The sequence below is a fragment of the Argentina silus genome, assembly GCF_951799395.1.
Source record: "Argentina silus genome assembly, chromosome: 12".
Lineage (NCBI taxonomy): Eukaryota > Metazoa > Chordata > Actinopteri > Argentiniformes > Argentinidae > Argentina > Argentina silus.
This window is the reverse complement of record NC_139666.1, coordinates 17,919,130-17,943,450: the sequence shown is the minus strand read 5'-3', so window position 1 is coordinate 17,943,450 and position 24,321 is coordinate 17,919,130. Positions and strand designations below refer to the sequence as shown.

The window sequence follows — 24,321 nt, the reverse complement described above, 5'->3', positions numbered from 1 at the left end:
TTAAGCCAAAGGATGCTTCTTTACTTAGACCTATACTTTTGTGAGCGGTGTCTCAAACTAACGTCATATAATACTAGAGATGAAAAGCTAAATAATATAGCACTATTGGAAACCAAGGAATTGGCAACTGAGAAAGAGAAAACGATACATGAAATGTTCTGAATATTCTCCATTCATATTGAACTCAGTCAATGCCTTTTTGTGATCTCACACAAAATTAAAATCAAAATCAAAAGATAACACTAGCAATATCAGCCCAACCCTAGACTCCCCACACAGCTACTGGGTTAATTCAATTTATTTGAATTAGAAACTGCGCACTTTTCATGGCTAGGGCCAACAGCTCTCTCTTTCATACAGGGAAGACTGGCAACCTGGTTTACGTACGCCCTCTAGTGACTCAAATGTGAACTGCTTAACCATGAGGATTTATATTGCTAATTTATACAGCCAGACTCTACAAGCACCAACATGTATCACACAGTAACCCTGTCTCCAATTGACAAAACATTGTCTTCGTTAATGTTCGCTGGTCGTCAATTGACAAAATCAGCGCATAAAGTCTAATTTATTTCTTATGTTGTTATTGTGGTGTGTGTAGCCTTAAAATGACGTCATGGAATGTTCCACTTTTGGGATACAGTGTAGATGATAGAATGTAGCGCTCGATTGCTGTATGTTCGTACCGAAGCTTACTCTACTAACAAGTGCTAATGAAGCCATGTGTCACTAAACAGCAATTTACTGTCATTTGTACAGGCTGAAACTGTAAATATAGTTGCAGCTACAGAAATAAAGGCTATACTAAAAAACATGCATACCCCTTGTGGAACGACACAGAGTTGCCCGCCTTTTCTGTCTGCTCACGTTGTTCCCCCCAGCAGCATCCCCATGCCTTCCTCCTATTTACAAGTGACAGCTTTAGCCAGCTAGCTAACTAGCTGTTTTGATTTTAAACAGGCTGCCTAAAAGTAATCACAAATTGCTACTTAATTTGTCTGAAATGGCGACTAAAAAGAAGCGCACACCACATTCACAGAGTGACAGATGGGTCGTAATTGCTGCAGGTAGGTAGCTAACTTACTGACAACAATGTCACAGCTAACTCAGAAAAGCTAATGCTCCATCACCATGAAGCTGAAGCTTGTCAACTTAGTACGGAAACCAACAACACAAGTCCAGTTAGCCACAATTAAAGGTGCAATCCCTTATTCCCTGTAAATTGTTTTGGTATAAAGACAGGTTTAGAGATGGGAATGAGGAAATGTGCCCACTCTAAAATAAGATAGACTACTTGTTTACAAAGACATTGGTTACAAACAATAAATAACCTTATATTTTGGGGTATGGTAAGGTAACAGTTTTGCTAATTCCATATAATATTCTTTGAGAATCAATGGGTATATCATAAATTGAAATTACCTTTGAACAGCAGAACAAATCCCAGATTGTGACTTTAAGTGACATTTTATGACATCATTCCCTCAGTGAGACACATCATAATTCAGCCAGCGACATGATGGTGTCATCATGACTTGTGTTTGAATCTTATTGCCCACAGACTCTGCTGTTGAACCCAAGAACGACAGTGACCCCTCTTTCATTAGACTCAGGAACCCTTCAACAGGTAACATTAGCTATTTCATGTTAGTAATGTCCATCCATTCATGTCAATTCCAATGAAGTCAACACTAAGAGACATGTGGCAGTGAAAGTTGCTTGAAACCTATTTGTATCTACTTTTCCAGATGCAGCTTCCCTCTATCTGTTGGGCAGTGGTGATGTTCAGCTGTATGAGGTCAAAGCCTTCAGTGAAGATTACCACGCCTGGTTCATTGGCCAGACTGTACTGCGAGGTTAGTCAAAAGCCTTTTCTCAATTGTTAGGAACACGACTCCTCTCCTCCATCCTCCACTGGCTTTGTCCTCAGAAAGCATTTGAGGAGAATATGTAAGGGGAAGAACCTAGATCTTCTCCCCCAATGCATTTTCAGTAGGACATGAGTGGAGGACGGAGGAGAGGACCTGAGGGGACGTGTTCCTACGGATTGAGAAAAGGCTACAGTAATGCCATGAAGAGGTGCTGCCATCCAGAACTGTCTTTATCTCTGTACTGCATTTTGCAGTACCTATACACCTTGTTAACTCCTGAATGAAGAACCAGCACCTCTTTTCAGACAGTCTTTATAATATAGTACATCATTTTTATTGAAACTCAATGCTTTTCATTTGAATAGATGGAAGACTTCTGTATGTTACCCCTATGGACCCCCTATACCTTCTGTTGCCCTATTTGATCAAAGCAAAGGTAAGGTTCTTCTTAGATTCACTACACTAGGCATATATACACCCTAGCCCAAGTAGACTACTTGTCATCAATACTGTGTTGACATACTGTCATCCATAGATCTACCTCTATGCTGTCATCACTGTCTGCTTTGTGACATCACCTCTCTGATTCAAGTGTGCTTTTTATGATGTCATCACTGTCTGGGTCACACTTGTCCTTATTGTGACATCATAGTCTGCAGGTCTCCATTGTTTGTTTTCTTCCATTTGTGATGTCTTGTCTGTCTGTCATGTAGAAATAGAAGTTTGTGCGTCACAAAAAGTCTCTACGTCACAAACTGCAGAAAACATGTAAATCGACGTCACAAACATGTAAACAGAAACAGTCTGTCTGTCACATAGAAATAGAAGTCTGTACGTCACAAACTGCAGAATGTAAACAGAACTGGAGACAATCATCATTTTTGGAGATAGACGCCACCGTCATGATTGCTAGCAAAAGTGAATCTAAGCAGTAGCTAACGAATGGTAAAGATGTTCTGATTTGGCCCAAGGTTTAGTACTGGAATTTCCGGTTAATTAACTACCACGCTGATTCTCTTTTGCTAGCAATCATAACACGAACGCCTGTCTCCAAAAATGACCAGGGTATTCAGTTGTGTTTACATTCTGCAGTTTGTTGTGAAATACCCACTTTCACAGGGGTATTTCTGTCTACTTCCCTTTGTTACATCATCTCATTCTATCTCTACTCCTAAGTTTTTCTGTCTTCCTCCTTTTGTGACATCATCTCTGTCTGTGCTTTGCAGGGGAGGTTCCAGCCCGTAGAGCAGGTTGTAATGGATGATGATTTCCCAGCATGCTCCAGGCTGCTCAGCTGTACGCGCTCTCTGGTCTCCCTGCACCACATCACTGAGGAGAAAGGTCAGAAGTCAATGGGTTTAGCTGACGTTAATCAAAGGGTCATGCACAGTAACTGGGTGTGTTGTAATGCTCCGTCTCTCACCCCTTTCAGAGGTAGGGAGCCTGAAGTTTCACCGCTATAGCCAGGAGAGAACAATGGACTGGCTAAAGAAAAAGGTAACCAAATGCTGCCTGTCAGCTGTGTTCTCTACATTCATTCATATTCTCTACATTCAGTCCCCTTTCCCCCCTGATGCATGCTTTTGTTCCAGCCCAGCGCTATCACACAAGATTAAGCTTATCAACTAATCAACAAGCCTTTGTGGGCTTCCCAGGACTAGGAGGGTAATAACTGATGTTGTGGGTTGCTGTGTACCTCGTGTTTTCAGGCGGAGAGGACGGTCAAAGCCCTCAGAAAGAGTAACATCTCCGTGGGGGAAGGGGTGAAGTCGACGACGTTCGTCAGAGTGAAGCTGGAGTCAGAGGCTGACGATGGTGAGTCTTTTTTTATTTTTTATTATTATTATTTTTTAATGCTATGACAACATTGACCAGCGGATGGCGCCAAACCATTGCAAAGACCATGAGTTTACACATCAAACTCAGTGTGAAAGCATTTGACGTCAAACAAGCTGATATTACACAATAAATAAATAAATAATGTAATTATCATTGCATTATTGTGTGTATAATGCCATGCTGCTTCAACTAATCATACGATCTCTCTCCACAGACGATTACCTGCGGTATGCCCATGGGATGATCTCAGAGTACATCAGTGAAGACTTGAGCAAAGCCCTGCTCAAGCATTTAGGGTATGTACACATTGCTCATGTATTGTCTAAGTCATCAAGAATAAGGAGAATTGTACCAATGCTACAGTAAATCAGTGATTATTGAGGGTATAATGCAGGTGAAGCAGCAATACTTGTTTGTGATAATGCAGTGGTCTTTTACCTCCCTCCCTCCTGACAGATTACCTGAGCTCCTAAGTCCTAAAGAGGTGGAGCCTCCTTCAAAGGTATGTTCTTCAGCTTTTCTTTGGCTTTCGTGTCTCAGGATGTTACATTTGCATACAGACATGTAGTCATTGATACATCCATTCTTGTTTATGTTATTGTAAGTTGTAAAACGTGATATGCTTTGATGTCTGTATGTGTTTGATGGAGTCACAGTGTGGTCATGGTAACTGGTGTGTCTGTGGCGTGATTGGTGTTCTATCTGAGTGATCTAAAGCTGAGTGATCTAAAGCTGGCCAAACTCTTCTGTGTTCGGCAGAAGCGGAAAATGTCTGACATGCCAGTGGAGGCAGGAGAGGACTACACCAAATTCAACAGTGCCGATTTTGCCCGCAAAGTGAGTGTACATAGAGCAGGGGGGGGGGGGGGGGGGGGGGATTTATTTAGTTCTTGCATGTCCTTTTTGGGTTTTAGTTTTAGAGGGATATTTGTTTGTAGCAAGGAAGCTTAAGAGAAAGTTTGAGTCTGCAGGACTTCAATTCCAGACAATGGTCAAAGTAGCTTCTGTTAAGAATCATGATATGGACTGTAGTTATGTCCCTCTCTTCACTCAAGGCCGATGAGATTGCTATTGATTTTTCTCTTTTCTTTTCAGCCGCCCAAGAAGATGAGTGCAGCTCAGAAAACTCTTGCGAAGGTGGACAAAACAGGCATGAAGAGTATGTCTGCGTTCTTCAGCCCCAAGGTCAAAGCAGAGAAGAACTGAATGTTATGATGTGTGTGTGTGTATAGTTTATGCTTATGGTAATAAAGACAAGAAAAGAGAACTGTATCTTTTCATTTGTTCTCTTTCAGATAGAACATTACAAGGGTTTGCATGTTTCTGAGCCACTTGTCTTGTGCCGATAAAAAAATAAATGGATTGATGCGCACAACTTTCTAGGCAGACGGTGCATTACAGCGAATGAATAGCTGCAGTTTCTTCAAGGTTTTGAACCTTTGTTGTATGAAAAGATGTACAACATTGTGACGATCAACTTACATTACAAACTTTGTGTGAATGAAATGTGAATGTGAAATATTAGTCTCACTTAGTCAGAATCGAGAGATGAGATTCTGGGTCATATATATATATATATATATGATTTTATATATATGATTTATTCATTCAGTCGATGGTTACTGTGTTGTCTGTTTGGTGAGTGTTGTTAGGGCAGGGCTCGGCTCCCCATCTAGGCTCCCTGGGCTCTCAGGTGACTGCAGATGAACACAGCAAGTACAACCTGTGGTCTCATATTTCAGAGAAAGTGCACTCAGTCAACAGACCAGCTTCACATTAAGTCATGGAAGAAATGTGCCAGTTATGACCCATTTTAATGTAAATAAATAAACATTAATACAAATGTGAAGTCACAATGGTGCCATATAAAACTCAAACTTCTGTAGCAGTGACTTGCAAAACTTTGGTTAAGATATAGTGAAGTCTATATAATGAATCAAGTTATATATAGGGTGATCTAGTGAACACCTTTGACCATCTATATCTTGATCTGCATTAATGAAATGACATACCGGTAGACAGGCCTACCTTGTCCAATGTCCACTCTCCCTAGTGATCCTAGTCATATGTACAATTAATAAATTGAATGGGCAGTTGTATTTGTTTTATTTTTACACACTTGGCTGTTGTGTTAGCTGAATCATTTGTTTAGGCAGGCTAACTGGGTAGCCTGTGTTTGTAACACTGGCCGCGTATACGCACCATTGTAGATCGGGTTAGACACATTACTCCAGAAAAGCCGCCGTATTATTAATCAGGTCAGAAGTACAAAACCGAAAAAATAGTTCCACAAACGGCGAGGGATTAGAACGTTCTGGGATCCTCAAAGACAGTGCTTTCGTTGGCTCGCCATCCCCTCTCTCAGTTCCCACTTCCTCCACTTCTTTAACATCACCTCTCTCTCACTTCCCCAGTTACTTCACAACTCTTTGTTGTGTTTTCTCCCCGTGGTGTTTCCCTGCCAGCTGCTGTCAGCGGGACCTCCCCAAAAGTGACCTCCGATTACCCCGAATGGTAGGCTTAAACACACAGTCTACGATTGGATCTTACTCTTTCTTTTTCACTTTGGGCTTGAAGCGCAGAGTCTGAAATGCGCTCTCGACTACTTTGGGCAGATGCATTGGGTTCCTCTGAAGCCGCCGTCGGCTACTTGTGGTCCCGCTGTCGTTTTTCTTCTTGGCCGCGCTTTCACCGGCTTTCCCCGGCTTCTTCAGCTTGGAATCCTCCATCGATAACCGCGGGACCCGCATAACCCAGTTTGAGTGGAGGTCGTGCTCACTGGTGCTGGTGGCCACTGAGAGAGAGAGAGAGAGAGAGAGAGAGAGAGAGAGAGAGAGAGAGAGAGAGAGAGAGAGAGAGAGAGAGAGAGAGAGAGAGAGAGAGAGAGAGAGGTTTAGGCGTAAATACTTTCATTGAATGTCAGGCCTTTTCTAGGCCTAATTATTGCCAACAGCGTTGCCCACAATGAACAGCTCCTGCATGGTGCTGATACCCTAAACAAACCCACGAAACTTACCAATGAAGTCTACGTCAGCGTGCCCGTCATCTATGTGAGGTTTACGCGCGGGCTCAGGGTCACAGCTTGCAATGACAGCGTCGAAGAACTCGAGAGAGTCCTCCTCGTTGGGGATTGGTGGGGCCGAAGGTTTGATCCTTGAGATCTGTGTGGTAAAACAAAACAGCAAAGTTTAGCTGTTGCATGGCTCTATAAAGGAAAGAAGATAGATTTCTTATGTATTATCGTTGAGGTCACCAGCCACCTGTGCGTCTTTGGAGGTGGGCGGCTGCGGCGCAGGTTTCTTTTTGGAGGAGACGGTGGCCTTCGTCTCCTTGGTTTTAAGATTGTTGACACTCCTCGTGTACTGGCGTCTCAAGGCCACAAGCTCTTCCAGGTACTGTAAGCAGTTCTGATTCTGAGAGTAAAGCCATAACTGGTCTTCCTGCCTCTGGTAGAAGTACAAGGCTGTGGTGGACTCAAAGCTCACCGTACTTTTGCTCCGTTTTAAAGTAGAGTTGACAGTTGATTGTGTCCTCTCGCCCACGACGAGCATGGAGGTGCTGCGCACGAGCTTCACGGTGCACGCGCTGTGGTAGTCCTGCTCGGACCGGTAGCCGCTGTCTCGAGCCCTATGTCCGTGCTGATTCGGTCGAAACACATTATTGATCTTCCTGAACATCCCTCCACGTGGGCAAATATATTGGTCGTATGATTGACGTGCCCTGTTGACGCACCCATCAGTAGCCTAATCGATCGGCCTATTCTTCAGCTTTCAACCAGGTCCACCGCGCGTTTGAACAACATGGAATTGCTATGATCTTGTCCATGGTGCTGAAATAGCTTACGGTCCGTGAGTCGCAGGGGGAGAAACGCCGGATTGATCATTTCAAGACTCCGTGGACCGTCGCTATGGGGTTGTGGGGGTTGTGCTATGGATACGGGCCCCGTAATTCAACCTTCTCTAGTCTCATTATTATTGAACAGGAGTCGCGTGTCGAATGTCCTTATCGGCACCACAAACCACCGGTGCAATAAGGCTGTGCGCGCCAAAATGCCAAAATGCACACCAAGCTATCACTTGGCCTAGTTTATATGCCCAATGTAGATCAACATTAACAGGTTACCTTCTACTCTAGATTACAGGTGAGTGAGATGTAGGCCTAGTTTGCAAACCTCATACGTACAATCCAATGCCCTATATCCTGTGAAATTGATACCTGAAGCTGGGCCTATCCGAAGTTTTATTTCGTAAGAGAATCCACAATTGGATATTTGAAGTCGTCTGGACCACGTAGTGATGGCGAATAGGCTATGGGATTAGTTTGACCTACGCGTAATACCACAGTTTCCCCGCCAAATAAATTATTAAAGCAACTCTGGTCTCATGTGTCAAGCCCTCTATTGTTGTGCTGGTCTCTCTGCTGGATAGGCATCGACTAACACCAGGCGAGGATCTCTATTAGCCATAGACCGGAGAGCAAGTATATGACATGGAAAATTCCCAGACATGGCATAGACTCCTTCATACACATAAGACAGGCCTAGACCTCTCTGATTGAAAACGTTCCATCACTTACACTGAGAGAGTTTACTGTTGTATGAAATGTTTGTCTGTGATAGATTGCCACAGTCATGATAGATTGTCTGATTGATAAACGTGCCACAAATCTTCATAGTTGCACGGTCACGGAAAGGTGTGTGGATTCTGGTTACTACCGTAACACCCCGCTACACATGGGTCTTCGGTTTCGTGATGGAAATGATGAGTTGTGGTTACTTAACGAGAAGTGCTTGCATTGAGGCAACACTTACCGTTCTGTCACCACCGAACGATTGGTAAATAAAGGCCTACAGGCATCGCCACCAAACCAACCAGATTTGTAATCGATTCTGTATTGTTTCTTGTCCATACTGTAATCCATGTCTCTTTGTCATGTTGATTTTTGGTCTTGTCTCTTGAAGTTTGTATTGTGCATTATGTGATATTTTCAATGTATATTTGGTGTTTGCTTCTTTTGTCTGTTCTGTATGTTTTGTACCATTGATGATACCATTTGTAATTGTATTTGTATGGTATGATAAGTTCAATGTCACAATTTACTTCTACACATACAATACAATAGGCCCATGACCCCTCACCCGGCTCCCTTTCAACCAAAACCCCCTAAAATGTCTCTCTCTGTTCCATTAGCCTTAAAAGGGGTCACTTCCTTTTACAATGAGAAAGTCAGAAGATTTGAGGTTGAAGTAGTTTCTTTCTGCTTAAATCTAACCTTCCTTCTTCTTTTGGGCCACACACCTGGCCTTACTGAGAAACAAAACTAACCACTGTGTTTAACCTCTGACAGATGCCATGATGTTGCCTCTGGCCAATGTTATGGCACAGCACTATGCACATAATGAGGCATATTTGGTCATTAAATATGAATCTGTAGCACCAGCGTTGTTATTTCAATATCATAGAACTATGCTCTTCAATAATCACCATTTTATTTTAACTACCTAATATTGGACAAACAGCGTGAGTGACTGTCCTCTCACTTCCTCTTGGTGTATAAAGCAGGGGCTTCTCTCACCTGCTACACACTCATATATAAACCCACACACTGCTGTCTAAGTACAGCTGCCTGCACTGCTCAGACACAGAGTATCAGACTGTCCTAAATTCCACGAGGAGAAGAGAGCACATGTTCCACACACAGCAACCAGTGGGGACTATCTGAGTTCAAGAGACGTGTAGCATCTTCAAGATTTGAAGGTAAAATATCAGACTATTACTTTACAATGTTTTCAAATAAGCCACTGTATGCACTAATTGACCAGAGACTGGCTTTACAAATGTGCAAATATTTTACCCACAAGTGTCTATCATGAAATATATGAAAAGGGGCCTTAATGCACATTTAGGCACTAAGTTCTGTCCAAACAGATCTAAAGGAAATGTAATTTCAAATGTAAATGTTTTAGCAGATATCGACTAATTTAAGACATTATCACAGTTTTTTAGGACCCTTTTAGTTCCACTACAGTAAATATAAAATTGTTTTGAATATTTGTGTAGTATTCACATGGCAGAGAGACAAGTGGAGTTTAAAGCAACAGTACAGTACACCAGTGGAGGCTGATAGAGGTAGAAATCGGAGGAGGGGCTCATTGTAATGCGTGGAATGCATGCCATTCCTTATTCCATTCCATGCATTACAAAGAACCCGTCCTCCGATTTATCCCTCCACCAGCCTCCCCTGCAGCGCACATACTGAACAGTGTAAGGCTAGGTCATGTAATATGATGATTGCAGTGGAGGCTGGTGGAGGTAGAAATCGGAGGACAGGCTCATGCATGGAACGGATTACCATTCCTCATTCCATTCCATGCATACAATCAGCCTGTCCTCCGATTGGATGATTGAGATGAGTTGACTACTGCTGTAGTACTCAGTGTTTATTTCTTGTTCCAGCCATGCTGTGTGAGAGCAGACTGTGGAGCATGACGTACTGCACTGACCTGGAGAATGTAGACACACAGCCTCCTGTCACAGACCCCCAGAGGAGTGTCAGGACTGGGTCACAGTCCGCTGCAGCTACCCTGCTCTCCACCTCTCCCTCCTGCACTCCCTCCACACTCCGGGGCTCTCCTGAGCAAAAAAACGGTAAGGGTCGCTCCACATTCCCTAGGATATCCCAAAACCAGAGGCCCTGCAGGGGGAGTGCCCAAATCCAGTCCCAGGCATTTCCATATCAGGCCTTGCAACCCCAGAGGTCCAAGCCTGGAAGGCAGATCTCCCCAGAGATGGAGATCCCTGGGCAGGCTCATTCCGGTGGTGATATGCCCTTCCTGGTGCCCTCCTCCTGCCAGAGCATCTGTCAGAACTACAGCGACCTCCACATCGGAGGGGACCAGGTGCTGCCTCTCTCTGCCCACAACGGGGAGCTCCTGCCCTGCAGTGAGAACCAGGCAGATGGCCCCTTCCTCCAATCCTGTGACGTCCCCCCAGCTGCAGAGGACTCTCCCCCAGAACAGGCCTCCCTAGATGGGCCTCTGTGTCCATTGAGAGGGGGTTCATCCCGCTGGAGGCTGGGGAGTGGACGAGACCGGAGCTTCCTGCTCCAGGGGCGAGAGGGGCCCCTATCTAACTCCCTCCTCAACCGCTACCTAGAGCACAAGCTCCTGGACCTGTACCAGCAGTACATGCTGGAGAGTATGGCCCGCGTGGTGGGCGGTGGTTCTGGGTCGGACCCATGCTCTGCCTGCCATCTGCTGGGCTCGGAGTTCATCCTAACCAGCCTGGATCAGATCACCCTGCAGCTGAGCCGTGAGGGGAACCTGGAGGCTGGCCGGGCCAAGGACATGGTCCTCAGCTGCTTTCTGCGGGTGGCCAGTGGCCTGCAGTCCAGTGAGATCAGCACCCCCATGCTGCAGATCTCCAACGAACCATCCAGAGACACCCCCACTGATAATGAGGTCCAACAACCCTGCCCAGCAGCACTCACCTCCACTGACCCCCCAGTTAAAGATACCCTCGGACCATCTCCCGGATTACTGAGGCTCACTGACCCCCTCCAAAATTCTCCAGCAAATGGGTTACTCTGAAACACACCGACAGCATCAGAAACTGTGACTGACCTGAGATCGAAACAAACAAGGGAATGCGATTATGATTTGCTATTAACTATAATGCTTTTCTCAAACTCAAGGGATTTGACACTTCTTTGGGGGGTGGAGGCAATGATCACAGTAGAGGAAAACAAGGGGAGATAGACAGAAAGGGATTGGACTAACTTGGGCTTGGAGAAGCGAAGGGAGCATGAATGTACATGGTTGATGAAAAAAAAATAAAGTGTTGATTCCTCTTGCACTACGTTGATATTTCTCGCAGACTCTCACTACATTCCCCTCCGTTCTCCCAGTTCCCTTACCTACAGTTCTGCTGAGCTGAAACAGCTTCAAACAGCTGTCATCACTACTGTAAGTACAATTATATAGAAATTCAAGTGGATAGCCTGAGGTTGAGAGTAAAAACGTGTTATGTTTTCATGTGGCTACACAATGCATTAACATGAATGTATTCTACACACATGCGATCCTGTAGGTTTCAACATTTAAAATATATGGATGTTAAAGAAATAACAGTGGTGGACACACACAGGGAAAACATGCTTTCCCATCTCCTTCTCCCATCTCCACATATGTTTTCAAACCCTCTAAATCGTTTCTAATACATTTTTACATTTTTACAGATTATACAACAGAATTATTATGATTTACAGTGCCTTCGGAAAGTATTCAGACCCCTTCACTTTTTCCACATTTTGTAATAGACTCAATTTAAAATGGATTAAATTAAAAGAATTTGCCATCAATCCACACACAATACCCCAGAATGACAAAGCGAAAACAGGTTTTTAGAATTTTAAATTTATTAAAATTGAAATACAGAAATACCTCATTTACATACGTATTCAGACCCTTTGCTATGACACTCTTAAAATTAAAATGAGCAAAAATGCAAAAATGTCTTCAACAAATCACTCAATAAGTTGAACTGAGTCCATCTTAATGCAAGGATAATAGTTCATGTAATTTTGGAATTAATATCTTTGTTTTTATAGAGTCTCTGATTTGCATTGGAATCAATTACGATAATTATAATAAATTAATGAGGAGTATGTTCAGTCATCTGCTGTTTAATAAAACTGCCACAAGAGGGGAGCATTGAGTTAACTGCATTGTATGACGGAAACAGGCAGGCAGACAAAATCTCTCTCTTTAAAACTTGTTATTCTGACACATTTTTGTCTCAGTCATTTCTCTGACCTCCCATCTCCTGAATCACTCCCACCTTCAACTCATTCCCACCCCATCCTCTCTCTGTCTCTCTTCACTACTAAACCACCTTGAGTCTATCCAGCTAATAGTTCTTATCTCCCACTCCCTGTTCTCTCCCATCAATGATGTCATCGGGACTTAAATCTAAAGAACAGAATCAGACTGCGACTGAAACAAACATTCCACTGTGTATGTGTGTGTGTGTGTGTGTGTGTTGGGGTGGGTGGGTGTGGGTATGTGTGTGTGTGTGTGTGTGTGTGTGTGTGTGTGTGTGTGGTGTTGATTTTTCTGAGCCATGTGAAAAATAAGGATCTCTGCACACTGCGGTTTGTGTTGGGCACAGCTGCAGACACATCCCACATGAGCAAATTAAAAACAGAACCCGCCATGGTTGAAGATCAGTGGAGCCGAAATCGGAAACATGTTTATTTTTCACATTTCCCTTAATGTAGTCCTTTAACCACCGTACCATTTCGGCTCAGTGTAGCAGTGGCCTTCTAAGCCAGTGTTCGATCAGCTTCCTTGTTTCCTGTCCAAACACAGAGCCACTAGAGGAAACTGTGTTTACAGAGCCGAGCGCCGTAGTCAGATGCCTGTGAAGTCTCAAGGCCGTGGAGACACATGTTTAGTATTTCTGCCTCAAGCTGGCTCCATCATCCCAGGTACATGTTAAAAGAACCAAATCCTGTCAAATCTAAACAAAAACACGCACATAAATATGATTCACACACTACCAACCCCCACAGTGTGAGCTATCCAAACAAACTGATTTCCAGAGACCTTGAGAAAATGAAAAACAGACCTCTCGTTCCAGCTGAGGTTAGGGATTGTGGAGATGGCTGAAGGCAAGGCTAGGGTCTGAAGTCTCACACACACCTATTTTAGCTTATTCATGAACCAAAACCACCTAAATTTACAACCTGTAGACCACTACTCAAGAAAAGCAAAAGCTAATTTTCATTCCACAAACCCCAGAAAAAAAGAAAAAAATTCAACCTGTACTGATTTCAGGTAGCTAATATAATAGTGTGCTTTATGAATAGCCATTATGGAGGGAAAGTTCTATTTTCACTTCTTAATTTTCCATCATTACTGCCTGTGTGACTCACAAAACCAGACAGTCTGAGATCACAGAGAGAGAGGCCACAAAAGGAGAGAGCGGGGAGAAAGAAAAAAGAATGAAGGACAAGGTGAAGGAAATTATAAAAGAAAAAACAACTTCTACTCTCCCGATACAGAAATGAAGCTATCAGGCCCAGCTGAACGAGAGCAGTAGAGTGTCTTTCAGGGGTTCATAAAGTAATTTCCTGGTCACAAAGAGCTTTAGACATGGAGGTCAGGAGAGGCAAGGACACAGGATTTAATAAGGTTGCTTGGACCCTGAATATTGTGGAGCTTTGTGCCTCTCTTTACAGTCGTATTTTACTCATCAATCTGCCAGAATATCGTTTAGTTTATTGCCAGTTTGATGTTTTGGGGTTGCTTGTAGTTTTTTGTGTCTTTGTTTATTTCAGAATTGAAATCTGACACCACAGGGATATTACAGGCCTTTTGATCAGCAGGTGAAATGCTCTCTATGATAACAACTTGTGGCTAATGGAGAGAATGGTCAATTCATTGACTGGATAATACATCTAATTAGGTTCAGGAGATGAGAGACACATTCAATACAAATAACCATACAGAAAACACGTTTTTGCTTGCAGGCATGCGCATGAACACACACACATGCATCCACACGCGTGGCATCTCATTCAATTAAATAGTCATTTACATGTGTTCAGCAGCGGGGAGCTTTATCCTGGCTGCTTGGACGGCCTTGACTGGGACGGTTGCTTGTGATTACATCCGCAGGAGTGACCTAGTGCCACAATGTTCCATGACAGCTCTGCTCTGTATCCGGCTGATTGACACTCGGACACGCAGGCGGGAGTGAACGGGAGAACACACATTTCCCAGTCGGTTAGCTGCTCAAGGTCGCACGCTGCCTGTGTTGGAGCGAGTGACCTTGGCTCAGCCGGAACCGACTGAGAGAGACCTTGAGAGGGAGCGGGGCAACAGGACCTGGCTCTCAGGGAGCACACAAAGCAGGGGAACATCATGTAATAATGCACGGCCATAGATCACCTCATATGCTACGCTGATGTGGAGGCCATTCTACTGACTCACACACAAACAGCTTTTTTCTTTTCTCAGTTTCATGGAGCTTGGCCCTTTACTGAACCATTGTTGGTCATGTTTCTGAAAACTTAAAGTACTTTGTTGTTCTATTTTGTTGTATCATTTTAAAATATAAATATAAAGACATAGCACACAGTGAATGAAGGAATTAGCACTTCTTTACAGTACTATAAAGAAAACATGGTAACAATAGGTTCAGTCTGGCACTCAACAGAAGTTGTCTACTGGAGCTTGTTATGATAAATTCAGAAGAAATTCGAAATAATAATAATAATAATGAATTAACAATAATTAATAGTTTGTTATTGTGTATTACTATAGTAGACCTACAGCCTAGCTGATGAATCCAGCCCAGCCCCAGATGGAATCCAGTACAACCCAGACAGAAGACTGAACAATACAAACAGTACAAAGCAGAGCACAGGCTGCTTAGCAACTTAGCACAAAACTCGGTTCATTTACGAAAGCTCTTTGTTTAGTGGGAGTTTTATAATTTATTTCTATTACAATAAATGACATTCTCATTCAAAGGCATTGTTGAGGCAGATGTTGTGTTATTATGAGGTAAATAAAAAGCATCGCACAGCGTAGGCATGGCAACATGACTCACTTCTGAAAGTGAATCATCAACAGATCACGCTATCATGATGACGTCCAATATTACATGATCGTTAGGGGTTGTCACCTAGGGGCGGAAGAACATCTGTGCAAACTTGGTCTCATTGTTTTCTTGCAACATTTGACCACAGCATTTCACTTTGCAAATTTTTCAATCATCCAATAAGCTGCTATTAGAACAGAGTAAGTGCGGGTTACCTCTGTCTCCTCTGTCGTTCTCACACTTCCTCTCCTCTTTTCTCTCTGCCTCTCTTTTCCTTTTCCTCCCCCTCTCTCTTTTTGAATCTCCCTCCTATTCTCTCTTTCCCCTGTCTCTCATCAACCTCTTTCTCTCCCTCTCCCTGCCTCTCCCTCTCTCCCTCTCTCCCTCTCTCTCCCAGCCATTACCCCTCCTCCCGTCTGTCTGGTCTTCGCATGGCAACATTGTTATTAGTGTCATAATTTACCTCCTTATGCAAACATGACCCTGTCCTCTATACGCGCAAAGGCAAAATATTCATTCTGTAGTCACCGTGAGACCAATAAAGAATGAGATAGGAGGGACATAAATTACCTCCAAAAAGCCATTTCATATTTCACTGAGTACCCTCCCCTCCCACATACACACATACAGATTCACATTGTACGTAATGTGATGTGTGTGTGTGTGTGTGTGTGTGTGTGTGTGTGTGTGTGTGTGTGAGTTCTCTGTGATGGCGATATATGAGGAAGGTATATCTCCTAGTCTGACATGTGATTAACATAAGTAGGAGAGACAGGAAGAGAAAGAGCCAAAGGAAGGACAGGTTGAGGAGAGGAGAGGAGAGGAGACAGGAGAGGGGAAGAGAAAAGAGGAGAGAAAAGGGAAAGAACAGAAAGAAGAGAGGACTGAGAGGAGGACATAGAGGGGGAGAGGAGCAAGAAGAGAGGAGAGAGGAGAGGAGCGATGGGAGAGGAATCAGAAGCCGTAGGAGACAACTGAGGAGAGGAGAGGACTGAACTGTAAGCGTAGTGGAATACGACTCTTTAAGACCCATAACTGCACCCTCTGGGTTCAGTAGCTTACGGAGACTTATGGGTTTGACCTTGGCTGCCTCTCCCCCTCCTCCTTCCTCCCCATACATTACCCCCAATCCTCCCCTCTCCTCTCCCCCCCCCCCTCCCTCATGTCCCTCTCAACCTTGGCTAATTAGCTCACAGCCCCAGGGGGATATGTATAGCACACAGTACATCCTCAACAAGGACACAACAGCAACACCTACTCCACCTCCTCCTTAGCCTCCTTACTCACTCACACACATCTGGCAGTGTGTGTGTGTGTGTGTGTGTATGTATATATATATATATATATAAATGTGTGTACAGTTTGTGTCCGTTGTAATTGTCTTGACTTTGGAAAATGTCTTCCCTTTTCTTTACCCTCACACTACAGCCCCAGAGTGAGAGGTCAGATAATTGAGAGATAGAGAGAGAGAAAGAGAGAGAGAGAGATGTGTGGAGGATGGAGAGTTGAGTCACCCAGCCACAGTACAGTACATGCCCACCTCGTCAGCTCCAGGAGCTTCATGGTGTTATTACAAGGACTTAGAGTTCCTGGCTGCTTGACCTGACATCACTACTGAATCCTTCTCTTCACCACAGAGCCTAACATTCAGCGTATTGAGTTATGAGTACTGCATCTTACTCAGTACAACCAGTGGAGGCTGGTGGAGGTAGAAAGCGGAGGACGGGCTCATTCCAATGCATGGAATGGTATAAGGAATGGCATTCAAACAGTTTGATACCATTCCTCATTCTGTTCCATGCATTACAATGAGCCCATCCTCCAATTTCTACCTCCACCAGCCTCCACTGATTACAACTCTACTACATGTTACGAATAACATAATCGTTGGTCTTTGTACCAGTCTACTGCTTCTGAGAGCATACAGATTGTTCATGCAAGCACTCCGACTTTTCTTTTTGAAGGGATAATTAAAGTGTAAAGCAACACAACACTCAGCAGAAAAGTAATAGGCATAGTCTAGTAGATTTTGCAGTGCTTCTAAAAAGGTAGAACTCTCCCCTACGCAACCAAGGCTGCTTGGCATCCAGTGCTTTGTTTGCTGTGAGCGGGGTCGACCTTGGGTTTGTGTATCAACCTTGCACACTGTTACAGCAGAGAGAGAGAGTGGGAAGGGGGAAGGGGTGTCGGAGAGAGAGAGAGAGGAAGAGAGAGAGAGAGAGAGAGGGGGGGGGGGTGGTGTGTGTGTGTGTGTCTGTGTGTGTTGTTTGACAGTGGTCAAACAGCAAGCAGTCCACAGCGGAGGTAAACATGGGCAGAGCTGCTGTGTTTGTTTGTTTATGTGGAGGCTGAATGTGATGAAATAGAGTCAGTGAACTACTTTTATGAGCTACTGGAGTTACCGTCATGACTTCATGAAAGAGAGAAGAGAGAGAGAGAGAGAGAGAAAGAGAGAGAGAGAGAGAGAGAGAAAGGTGGGGGGGAAGACACACACTCGCACGCACGCACGTACGCACGCACGCACACAGACAGACACACCACTGTAAGTTAGAGACAGTAATCCTTGAAAGTGCAGTATTCAATTTGTAACTCTTGTGGAGACAAGGCCACTGTCCTTTATGAGAGCAGTCACAGAGAGAAAATGGAGGCAGTAACCATAGCAACCGTCAGAAGCACGCACAACAAATCAACAAACAAAGCAGTGGAAAGCTTTTCCAGCAGAACTATTTAATGCGAAACCTTGAATCATACAAAAGTTGTCCACTAAAGTTAGCGAGGAGTGTGTGAGTGAGTGTGTTTGTGGGCGTCTATGTCTGAGTGTTAAAAACCCTGTTTTTTCGGCAGACTTCAGTGCTTCAAGGCTAGAGCTGCTGAATTGCCAGAAAGCGTTTTCTTGTAGGGTCATGGCAACCTCAGAGTCTGTTGCAGAAGCATCCTCGGGGCGGCAGCTGGATGGTGTAGGTCTGTTCAGACATTCAATTGTGTGAATCAGCCTCCTGGGAATGCTTACCACTGCAAAAAGAAAAAAACATCCAACACCCGCAACAACAGCACTCGCTTTTATTGAAAACATTTGGGTGACTCCTTCTTGTAGTGATTTTTCAGTGGCTGGTAAAGAGTTAGATTAGACAACAGCTGTTCCCTGAAAGCCATGAAAGCAGAGAAAACAGTCACAACAAAATCACTGGGCTGACACAGGTCAGAGGTCGGCTGGAAAAGAAACATCGAGCCAATCACACTTGATGATGACACAGAAACAACGGCAGCTGCGTGGTAGCAAGAGGCTCAGTCCTGGATACACAAGTTTTGTATTACTTTTGTTGTTAACTTGTTGATTGTTGAGCCAAGAGCAAGATCCCAAAGCATTTCACTAAGTCAATTACGTCTGTGTGCGATGTACGTGACAAATACAATTTGATTTGATTTGATTTGGGTTCACACCGTTGAAGTCTAGCAGTTGTTAAGAGTTTGCTCTTCTATCTTAAGAAGGGGTTTAAAGATCACCAATAAACTCTCAAAGTGTTGCTTTTCTCTGTTTCTGTGACCTATTACCTCTCCTTCACCATCACACAATCATCTCATTATTCACATCCAGAAGACAAAACAGATCACTGGCTAAGTGAGGGAGAACACTCTCTTTCTCTTTCAGTCTCTCTCTCTCTCTCTCTCTCTCTCTCTCTCTCTCTCTCTCTCTCTCTCTCTCTCTCTCTCTCTCTCTCTCTCATTTTAGCAGTGACCTTGTTATGAATTGTGAGTTGGAGATGCAGGGCATCACGCAGAGCTAATGCTGTCTGACTGAGCCTGTCTGGATGTCACCACAATTACTGGGATACGTGATCACCAGTGGCTGGTGGAGGTAGAAATCAGAGGACGGGCTCATTGTATTGCGTGGAATGGAATAAGGAATGGTATTGTGTTTCATACATGTGTTTGATACCATTCCCCATTTCATTCCATGCATTACAATATATCCACAGATCAGACACACAGAGGTGTGTGTGTGTGTGTCAAGGTGTGTGTGTGTGTGTGTGAGTGTGTGTGTGCACATGTGTTTCTGTGCAGGTACATGTGCTTACCTCTTTTCTTGGAAACACTTTCACATTAAAATGTTCTCATCAAGGTCAAACCAACCAAAGAGGATCTCAGTCAAATGAAGAAAATCAGACAAGGAGACAAAGACGGAGATGTCAACAGTTCAGCATAGCCCATACATACAATAAAAAAACCCAAAACAAAGGCCTTTTGCTTACGACTTCTGTGCAAAGCACCCTTTAATGCTTTTGTACATGACACAAACACAGCCACTCAAACACCAACCATCCTATACAGAGAGACGTCAACTTGGATAACAGGCTGTTTTTCTGTTAAAGTGTAACAAGCCCTTTTACATTAGCAGTAGCAGTGAAGGTCGCTGGATATATTTAGCCACTCTGACCCAGGGTGGCCTTCCTCCTACTCTGGCAGGTGGTGTAGGTAGGGGACAGAGCAAAGGGCTACTCACTACCGCTCAGTAAACGTTGGCCCGACGTACTATACACGTACTTACATGAATATGAATGCACTCATGAATGACGACACACGCACACACACACACACACACACACACACAAACTCGCACACGCACACTCACATGCACACACACACACTCACATATTCTCTCTCACACACACACACACAAACTCGCACACACACACACACACACACACACACACACACACACACACACACACACACACACACACACACACACACACACGCACGCACACACACAGTGGGAGTGTTGACTAGGGGCCCCAGGGTATGGGAGTGGGCTACCCTGTTCTGACCCATGATAAGCTGGGCTCTGGACCAGCAGGCACTGGGCCCAGAGAAAGAGAGAGCCAGTTCCATATCACAAACAACAGAGAGGAACACACTGGACCTGGATGGATGATATCATCACCTCACCACACCAATCGACCATTGAAGCAAAGCCACTATAGCCAAGTCACAGTGTTAATATTTGGCTTTGTTAAATGTTAAACTGTTTTGCTCCTTTTTTGTTGTTGTGATTGTAAAATCCATAACTTCAAGTTTACGGCAGAGTCTCACTGGCTAAAAATCTCTTTTGAGTTGATGGGTATATATGTCTGTCTCACACTAACAAAACCCACTCACAAAACAATTTGCATCATAGTGAAATAGGGTTATGCACGTGTGTGTGTGTGTGTGTGACACGTACAATTGATTGGGTGATATCATCATCTCAACTCACCTCACATCACACATCACACATCACACAACTCCTCTCCTTTCCATTCAAACCTATAGCAATGATGTCATTGAACCATGAAGCATACATGTATTGTATGTATTGCTAAGTCTAGGTCTTGAAACTTTACATTGAAACTTTGTTGTAAGGATGACATGGATAATGGATGTTCAGTAGTAGAGGACACTTGAGTCCTCTCCCACCCCAATAGAGATAACCCACAACAAAAGAACAAAAGAACAGAAGAATATGACAGAATGAGAGAGAGAGAGAGAGAGAGAGACAGAGAGACAGGCTTCTCTCTACTCTGCGCCTTTGCAACAAGACATAATGTAATCTCTCCTTGAGACGGAGCGATTTTTATAACCTACGTTGTCCAGGCCTTGAGAGGAGAGGGAAGGAGAGTCAGGCAGAGCGAAGGCTGTTTATCCCTCTGCAACCTTGGTATAAACATGTGAAAAATCTATCTGTTTTCTCCCTCCAATAAATCAATACAGACATTCTCTCTCTGAACAATGTTCTGACTCGGTGGTGAAAGTTTTTCATCCTGTCCGTGTCCTTCGATCTCTGAGGAGAGGGGATACTAAGGTCCAGCTGACTGTTACTGACTGACTGAAAACCGCCAGGCATTCAATGCCACCCTTTATCCCACATCAATGCCATCTATTGTGGACATCATAGAGAGAGTGGTCTTTGTGGAACTGCTACTCAGGGCTAACACTTGCTGTACTGAATGCTCACATGTCCAGTTAAGTGACAACTGTGCATTTTCAAACTTAATCAAACTGTCTTTTGCTACTCTTTGTTGTATTTTTCATCTTGTTCTCCTTTCCTTCTCCCTCTCTCCCCTTTTCTCTCTATTTGTCTCCGTCTCCTTAAAATACTGTACCTTCTTAGGAGCAATTAAATACACTCCGAAATAAAACGCAAATTCACCCCCCACTCTCCCTCACTCCGTCACCCTCCTATACTCCTCCTACCCCCCCCCCTCCCCTGCACCCATTCCTCCAGGCTACTCCCCCCCACCCCCACCCCCAATGACAGATGCGAGCGCGAGGGGAGCATTGAGTCATGACATCATAATTCATGCTCTCCCGTTTTCACGGTTAAATCAATAACAGTGTGTCCGAGTCAAGGTTGGCGGCCGGCCTTCATAGCTCTGCTCTCCCTGCTCCTTTCTCATAGAAAATCATATAAATTGTCCCTAAAATAATTAAGCCTTCAGCTCTGTCTGTGGCCTATTTTTTACCCGCTACTGCCTGATAAACGGCACCGTCAGAGAGTCAAGGTAAAAGCTGAGAATAGACCAGAGGTCTGATATTCTCTCTCTCTCGCTCTCGCTCTTGCTCTCAGTCTCTCTCTCTCTCTCTCACACACACACACACACACACACACACACACACACACACACACACACACACACACACACACACACACACACAGCATAGCACGGTTTACATACTGTATCTCAGGTGTCACAAACTACGGTTTTTGATATTAGCTACTCCATATGTAATGATCTATTAATTTAGCTGGGGGGAGAGATAGAGAGAGAGAAAGAGAGAGAGAGAGAGAGAGACAGGAAGAGAGCGAGAGAGAGAGAGAGATGGGGGGGTAGTGGGAGGTGTCTGGGAGGCGGAATATGTAAAAAGTCTAAACAAGTTCTCAAAGAGCGAAGACAGACGGGAGCTAATATAAATGTGCTGCTGTTTGCGCGGGGCGTAACAGAGGCCAAGAAAACATCTATTTCTCTCTGACCTCCAATGCTTCAAAGAGCCCGCGAGGCACTGAGCAACATCTGATGTAGCGCGCGCCACAGCCATGGCCACTCTCGAGGGCTGCCACTGTCGGGGAACCAGAAGCCAAAACAACAGCAACAGCATCCTCTACAACATTTTGAAGAACGATAGTCTCACGACCACCGAACAACAACAACAACAACAACAACAAACACTACAGCACCGCGCACACAGGATCTCCTCCAATTCCTCCTCGTTTTCAGCTTCTTCTCCCTCGCGGCTCGAGCTCAGGCAACAGGCTTGCTTGTGTGGCTCCGCGCGCCGGCGTGGCGCTCTCCGTTCCCCGCAGGTGACGTGTAAAGTCGCGTCGGCGGTTCTTGTGAAGACGCTACGGTTCGTAAAGAACGTGCCGTGCTTCCGCGAGCTACCAGAGGACGACCAGTTGCTGCTCGTACGGAGCGGGTGGGCGCCTCTGCTTGTTCTGGGCCTCGCGCAGGACCGGGTGGACTTCGAGACCACGGAGACGGCGGAGCCGAGCATGCTGCAAAGAATCCTTACGGGATTACCGGATAGACAGAGTGAACTGCCGGCCGAGCAGAGCGCGGGCACAGCTGGGGTCTCTCTCGCGGATATCCAGGGCATCAAAGCATTCCTGAAGAAATGCTGGGGTTTGGATATCAGCACCAAGGAGTACGCTTACCTCAAAGGAGCCGTACTCTTCAACCCAGGTGGGTTAGACTGTAGGAAATGGCAACACACCTTACGTGTGTTCAGCTGTCCCATCTTTTTAAATCGTTTGCAGGGAATAAACTACGGCTACATTTATGTGCGTAATTTCCCCCAAGAACAACGTGACTGCTCTTTAGCGCATGCAACGGCAGTTGCTTAATTTCCAATATTCTGTAACAACATGAGAAACAATGATTGTGTAAGTGGCAGCAGTTTGCTGAGTGTAGTAGGCTGTTACTCCAGCTCTGGCAACTGTTAATAATGAGTGTCTATCAAGTCCCCCTGTCTCTTTCCTTGTAAAATGTCTCATGCCAACAAAACATATTAAAAAACATTCCATCATCACTACACTGATTCTCTACTGCATAGGAGGTGGTAGGGTTAATCTGGGGAATATTTGAGGTTGTGTTTTGCAATAGTTCCTTTATCATGTAGCTATAATGAACTTATTGGATATCATATTGAACTGTTTTTTTTTATTATTCTCTCCTCTCTCCTCTCCTCCCATCCCTTCTCTTTTCCTCTCCTCTACACTAACCCCATGCTCCTCTCCTCTTCTCAATAATGCTATTTCCTCTCCTCTCCTGCCTTTTCCTCTCCTTTCTTCTTCTTTCTTCTCTTCTCCTCTCTTCCCTTCTCTTCATCTCCTCCTCTCTACAGAACTACAGGGTCTGCGCTGTCTCCACTATATCCAGTCTCTGCGTCGCGAGGCACATCAGGCGCTCAATGAGCATGTGAAGCTGATTCACCGCGACGATGCCACACGGTTCGCAAAGCTGCTCATCGCGCTATCCATGCTGCGCGCCATCAGCCCACCGGTAGTCGCGCAACTCTTCTTCAAACCTGTCATCGGATCCGTCAATATGGAGGAGGTGCTGCTCGAGATGTTCTACGGGAAGTAGCCCTCATCTTAACGACGAATGGAAACAAGATCTAGGCTAGATCTAGCAGATCAAAGTCTCTGTTAAAGGTCCAGTATGTCGATTTTAGCTTTAAAATAGTGCTAAATGGCTATGATAAATCGGTAGCCTTCAAGGAATGAGATCACATGATGAAGAACGTTCAGTGAAGAGTGCTGTGTTAGTCTAAACAAAGCGTTTTCTAAAATCTGGTGTCAGGTATAGACACTGGGCTTTTCGTGCCTATTTCAGGTTTGTTTTGTTTACAAGGCTATGCACATGTTTGGCGCTATTAGAAAACGTAGCATTGGCACGTTTTCAAATTTTCGGTGTGGCCAGCCGGGGCAGCAACATGCAAAACTACATGCTGGATCTTTAACTTACTGT

The 24,321-nt window shown here is 44.5% G+C and overlaps 4 protein-coding genes across 4 annotated transcripts; 3 read left to right on the top strand and 1 right to left on the bottom strand.

The window, feature by feature from the left end:
- Positions 1–909: 909 nt before the first annotated feature.
- rnaseh2b (ribonuclease H2, subunit B) lies at positions 910–5,061 on the top strand. The gene is made up of 11 exons (XM_083681515.1): positions 910–1,067; positions 1,562–1,627; positions 1,749–1,856; positions 2,237–2,307; positions 3,098–3,212; positions 3,304–3,368; positions 3,581–3,686; positions 3,925–4,006; positions 4,167–4,212; positions 4,470–4,547; positions 4,806–5,061. Exons 1-11 carry the CDS (start codon positions 1,004–1,006, stop codon positions 4,914–4,916), a joined length of 912 nt encoding a protein of 303 aa, XP_083537641.1. The 5' UTR covers positions 910–1,003; the 3' UTR covers positions 4,917–5,061.
- A 1,195-nt stretch (positions 5,062–6,256) lies between these two features.
- On the bottom strand, positions 6,257–7,387 carry c9h13orf42 (chromosome 9 C13orf42 homolog; the record flags this gene model as incomplete). Its single annotated transcript, XM_083682626.1, has 3 exons — positions 6,257–6,504; positions 6,727–6,871; positions 6,971–7,387. The coding sequence occupies 3 exons, from the start codon at positions 7,385–7,387 to the stop codon at positions 6,257–6,259; spliced, it is 810 nt and encodes a 269-aa protein (XP_083538752.1).
- A 1,965-nt stretch (positions 7,388–9,352) lies between these two features.
- Positions 9,353–11,507, top strand: LOC310813638 (uncharacterized protein). The gene is made up of 2 exons (XM_083682700.1): positions 9,353–9,466; positions 10,166–11,507. The coding sequence occupies exon 2, from the start codon at positions 10,168–10,170 to the stop codon at positions 11,296–11,298; it is 1,131 nt and encodes a 376-aa protein (XP_083538826.1). The 5' UTR covers positions 9,353–9,466; positions 10,166–10,167; the 3' UTR covers positions 11,299–11,507.
- A 10,812-nt stretch (positions 11,508–22,319) lies between these two features.
- Positions 22,320–23,937, top strand: LOC310813642 (nuclear receptor subfamily 0 group B member 1-like; the record flags this gene model as incomplete). Its single annotated transcript, XM_083682703.1, has 2 exons — positions 22,320–23,034; positions 23,696–23,937. Exons 1-2 carry the CDS (start codon positions 22,389–22,391, stop codon positions 23,935–23,937), a joined length of 888 nt encoding a protein of 295 aa, XP_083538829.1. The 5' UTR covers positions 22,320–22,388.
- Between the last annotated feature and the right edge of the window lie 384 nt (positions 23,938–24,321).

What these genes read in the sequence shown, in the direction of transcription:
- rnaseh2b (XM_083681515.1), top strand. Translation starts at nt 1,004, where the DNA reads ATGGCGACTAAAAAGAAGCGCACACCACATTCACAGAGTGACAGATGG. An exon ending in CCACATCACTGAGGAGAAAG is followed by an intron (nt 3,213 to 3,303) that starts GTCAGAAGTCAA and finishes CACCCCTTTCAG; the next exon opens with AGGTAGGGAGCCTGAAGTTT. An exon ending in GTGCCGATTTTGCCCGCAAA is followed by an intron (nt 4,548 to 4,805) that starts GTGAGTGTACAT and finishes TTTTCTTTTCAG; the next exon opens with CCGCCCAAGAAGATGAGTGC.
- LOC310813638 (XM_083682700.1), top strand. Translation starts at nt 10,168, where the DNA reads ATGCTGTGTGAGAGCAGACTGTGGAGCATGACGTACTGCACTGACCTG.